This window comes from Penaeus monodon, chromosome 18 (assembly GCF_015228065.2).
Source record: "Penaeus monodon isolate SGIC_2016 chromosome 18, NSTDA_Pmon_1, whole genome shotgun sequence".
NCBI classification, from domain to species: domain Eukaryota; kingdom Metazoa; phylum Arthropoda; class Malacostraca; order Decapoda; family Penaeidae; genus Penaeus; species Penaeus monodon.
The window spans coordinates 11,236,004-11,241,003 of NC_051403.1; the positions used below are offsets into that span (position 1 = coordinate 11,236,004).

Genomic DNA, 5,000 nt, shown 5'->3' on the forward strand with positions numbered 1-5,000 from the left:
TGGAGATTTCGGTGGACGGAGAACGGAAAGTGATCCATACAAAACCCCAGTGATCATTACTTAATTCCACGGTGAGGTTGGGGGGGGGGATATATTGCATAACTAACTTACCTGGTTAACCCTAAAGTTGAGACATACTTCAGCTTGGTAACTTGCCATAATTAATAATTCGGGCAAAAGAAATCCAGAATGAATACGGTTAAACGGTAAACCGCGTTACTACACTTGTATACATGCATTATGACCTTGACATTGCCTTGAACACGGTATCACAATTCCGTCTTTTTACAACATTTACTTAACCTCTTGAAGACTACTCTTCGGACCCATTCAGTTCCAATGGCACCACCCTGTGTTAAAAGCAACTTTGCGAAGACCAGCTGCAGAAGTGTTCAAGGTCAAAAAGATACAATCTGTCTACTACGGCCATAAATACGCACACGGGTGTACAATTATCTATATTGTAACTATATAACATAGCTTGTACGTTCAGTAACAAACGTCTGATGTTCTGTTATCCCCTTTTGAGAGGACCGATATCGCTCTTACAAGAAGTAAATGACGATAGCGATTCCCACTTGCAGGACTCCTTAGTTCTGGGTAAATATTGAAGGAGCAGAAGTAGAATCGAAACCCCCGTTCTGATGGACATTACGTTCTTCGAAGCCGGGAACCAAGTGGTGACCAGGCTAGTGTTGCGTATAGTGACAGGTGTGGAGAGTTAGGCCAGGTGTGTGACGATAGGTCTTCACAGCTGCTTACTGTAGCTGCTTTACGGGATTATTTCCACTTTAGTTTTCTCCCTCTCGGTTCACCACATGGTTCACTTTTATCAATAGTAACCTCCCTTTTTCTCTCGTACAGTCCCGAATAGATTGTAAAATGCCTAGTTAAATTTGAATGTTACATGGGGGGGGGGGGAGGTTGCGTTTATAGTCTCGGGATCGGTATGCCCATGATTGTCACGGAAATCTTTAATTACAATGCAACTCGATAGACCCTATTTGATTTGATGACTTTCATGATCGGTATCATTTCTTGTCTAGGGTACGCTTGCAGACCCTAAACCATGCATTCACTCTTAGAACCCCGGTATAATACACTAGTCCATAAAGTTTGGGGTCTCGGACCTAAGAGGTTGTATTTCTCTTCTGTTAATACGGACTGAAAGATTATTCTCCTTATCTAGCATGAATTCTTGCCTAGATTTTTAGCTTTGCACAATTAATTCTCCGGCAAAACCAAAAATTAGATTTTAGGAAAGTAACGGGTATGTTCCCCGGCTGGAAAGGGCACCCATATACCTCGGTGCTATATTTAAGGTGTTGGAAATGACACCCTTGTATATCGTTGATATCTTGATAGTCTTTACAGCTATCGAATAGAATTGTTTTTCTTATCGCTATCCTTTCACTTTTATCATAATGAGGAAGGTGCCTCTTCACTTTTTCAGCGTATGATGATAATCTTGATCGCTTCTCTTCATGACGAATCTCTTAATTACTCGGCCCATTACTTTCTCGCGTGCCTTTATTGCGGATTAGCTTTAGCTTGTTTTGGACAACTTGTTGCATGTAACTTGAGAGCCGTCTTTTCCCAAGTAGTTCGATTAGCTTAAGTATTGACGAGTCTAATTTTCTGAGTAAATACGGGAAAGCGTGAGTCTGCATATGTGCGTATTTGCGAGTGATCTGTGCTTGTTTGTGCTCTCTGAAAGATCCGAGCTCTTACGGAAAGATAACTCTCTGCTTTACAGTAACCAATATCATAAAGTTGAGCTAAAATAAGGTTTTACTTTCCTCCTCCCCCTTTCTTCCTTATCTCCAGCGATAAAAAAAAAAAAAAAAAAAAAAAACGCCAAGTTTACTCTCTTGCTCTTCCCATCTCTTCCACCTCTTTCTACATTCCCTTTCTTAATACGCATCCTTCCCCTCCCCCTTACCTCCTACCCACTTTTTTCCTAAATGAGAAGTGTCTTGTGGCGTCCTCCGCCCCTGAATAATTGAGGTCCTTCAACATTGCAGATAAATGCGAGTGCGCCGAGGGAGGCTGCAAGAAAGGTTGCCAGTGCAAGAGCTGTCGCTGCGAACCCTGTGAGAAATGTAAGTAATTTTTTCCATCTCTACTCCCCCTCATTTTATAAAGTAATTTACTCTCCTTTTCCACCTGATACTCAAGTTCACCCTGTCTATTACTCGTATGTCTAGTTATAATCGCTTATTAACTTGACAATCGTGCCATTTCTACAATTCTATGGTCTTGTGTAGTTGTAAGATGATGTAATTGTATAGCCACTACGTTCAGTATTTACCCACTTACGAATTAAGCTATTTTCAGACAGGAAATATTCTATCTAAATCCTGTTTTACTATTTCACAGGTACAACGGGGTGTTCTTGTCCCTCGAAGGAGGACTGTGCCAAGACTTGCTCCAAGCCATGCAAGTGTTGTCCATAGGCTAAGCGCCTCGTGGCTGCCTGCATGACGGTCTCTCCCGTGCGGCGGAGTGAGCAGGAGGAGAGGGAGAAGACTGAAGATTGGGACCAGTCGTGTAATTTGTTATAGGTTGTGAGAAGCTGTACCTTCTATAGGTCTATATTGATTGACATAAATTCTGTTAATGATCTTATTTTTTTCTAGTGTATCGAATAAACTCCTCTTTTATTTTTATTAAATAAAAATCAAATTAGAATTATTATTTTTTCACTAAATACATGCAAGTCCTGAATACTCCAAGGATAATACCTTAATAAAAAAGCCCACAAAAGTTTCCACGGTCACCGTTCCTAAGCTTAATTTTGTCTAAGAAAGTCGGCTTGTTACTGTATATGCTGTTGCATGTTGTATATATATATATATATACATACATATATATATATATATATATATATATATATATATATATATATGTACATATACAAAAGTTTATAAGTTTATACAATATGTGTAATTGTTATTCCCAATTGTTTCCGATTCTTCATGAACGATTGTGTATTATGCGGTGGGGGGGGGGGGGATAAAGCTAAACTGGTGAGTATTGCGAACATAACCGTACAGTTGAATTAAAATTTTGAATAAAATGCAAACGACTGCATCATTAAGGACTCGAAAGCATTCGATCCTTGTAATAGAATAGCAAGGTTTCCTTTCGGTACGTTAAAATTTAGTTCCAAAGAAGGGATTCAAATAACTGAAAGCGATGGTATGGTAGTGGTAATCGATAGATCTCCGTATCTGATCCTAGAGGTTAAGAAAAGAAACCTCTCGGTTATGGGCAATGCCATAAAATAACGTAATCGTAGTGTTAATTTCTCCCATATACTTTACTATTATATGTAGAACGGCCCAAAAGAAAAATCTAGCATGCATACTTAGGGTTTGCTTTGCTGCCATAACACTATGATGGAAGTACATGTTACAGTACGGGGGGGGGGGGGCATTCTAATTAATCGTAACCATGTGCTCAATGGTACCTTCAATTTGTGGATGGAATACGCTTTCTTGCAAGTTGAGGTAGATGTACCTCAGCCACATCGATATGTCTTCGCTATATAGTTTCCATCTTGACAAGGATGTTTCCATCTTGACAAGGATGTTGGATATGACATTGCAACAATAACACTTCACCCTCTCCGTCACACGTTCTTGTTTGGGTTTTCACGTTGTGTGCTTTCGTATTTTAGCCTTGCGCAACCTCTATTGCTTCATGTACGATTTTAGAGAACGTTGACTCCCTTTTTTATAGGATTATCTTGCTTGACCTTTTAATCTTAGTAGACAAATGATTTAGACTTGCATACCAATTTTGTCCTTGTAAATAAATTTCTAATATATTAAAAAGAGTGGCAACATAGTGGAATAATAACTGGAAGTCCAAATTTGTCGGCAAATTCAATAAACCATTTCTTTGGTCTGCATTATACAAATTTAATCAAATAACTTGCGTACCTGATTACTATATAATGCACGTGTAAAGTTTATACCGGGTTTTACATATAATTCCATCTCGCCACATATGTGGTCGCTCATACCAATACGTATACACATTCCCTTGAATAGTGATTACTCGTAAACGCTTCGCGAGCTACTCGGACCGGGCGGCTCATTTGTAAACTTCTAGCGAAGGACCACGAATTAATTATTGTTTCCATTTTGTAATCTTACCAAATATAATGCAATGGATATATAGAGCCTGCTTATTTGATTGCACACACACACAGAGCGCGCGCCTCCCATATTCCGTTCAGACGTTGAAAGCCGAAAATCATAGATTGGCTACCCTACTCTCATTCGGTTCTTACTACTGATCTCAAATTAGACTGGGTCAAACAACCATGACCAATTAATGAGGCCAGCCATTTGAAGGTGGCTTACAGAGTCTATTTATTGGGTTGTTTATTTGCTCAAGTCTAGTAATAGCAAGTTGCATTATCTAACACAACACAGAACTTCAGTTTAGGCAGGACAAACAAGAAGAAGAAAAATAAGACCTAGGCCAGATTTCGTCTCCTATCCACGTGCCTAGGTTCGGGAAAAGCCGTCAAGGTGAACTTTAATATATTGTCTTCATAGTCTAGCTACACAATACTATGAAAGGTATAATTTGGAAGTTCAAAAGAGTAGAAAGAAGTTTATGGCGTGTACATAAGCATAATTTGTGTAACCCATTAGCCAAAGACTGTAAAGCTGAGTGCCTCTGAACAATGGTTATGACTAGTTGGCAGTGATAGTGGTTATAACGGCTTGACTCTTAATTGAGTTCTACACCGTGAAGGGAACACAAGAGACGATGTCTTAGGGTAAGTTGGGCGCGGGGGCGCGTGTCCGGCCTGCCAGCCCGGAGGTAGGTGTTTGTGGTTATCCGCGCTCGGTGAGCGTTGGGCACGAGCTGAGTAAACTGGGTCATCCTCGGGCACAAGCGGTGAGCGTCCACCGGACACGTGGCGTGAAAGTATAGCTGTAGGAAATGTCGGGGGAGCGAGGTGAGGTCATCGGTTCCGT

The 5,000-nt window shown here is 40.3% G+C and overlaps 1 protein-coding gene across 3 annotated transcripts in view; it reads left to right on the forward strand.

Annotated features, from left to right (window-relative positions):
- Positions 1 to 5,000, forward strand: part of LOC119584239 (metallothionein-1-like) — a 26,875-nt gene that overhangs the window by 372 nt on the left and 21,503 nt on the right. For 2 of the 3 annotated variants that reach the window (XM_037932753.1, XM_037932752.1), the window contains exon 2: positions 2,025 to 2,102. In XM_037932753.1, the coding sequence (XP_037788681.1) occupies positions 2,025 to 2,102 (78 nt within the window). Of the gene's footprint in view, positions 1 to 2,024; positions 2,103 to 2,379; positions 2,693 to 5,000 lie in introns of those variants that run through there. The other variant, XM_037932751.1, reaches the window with a different exon arrangement.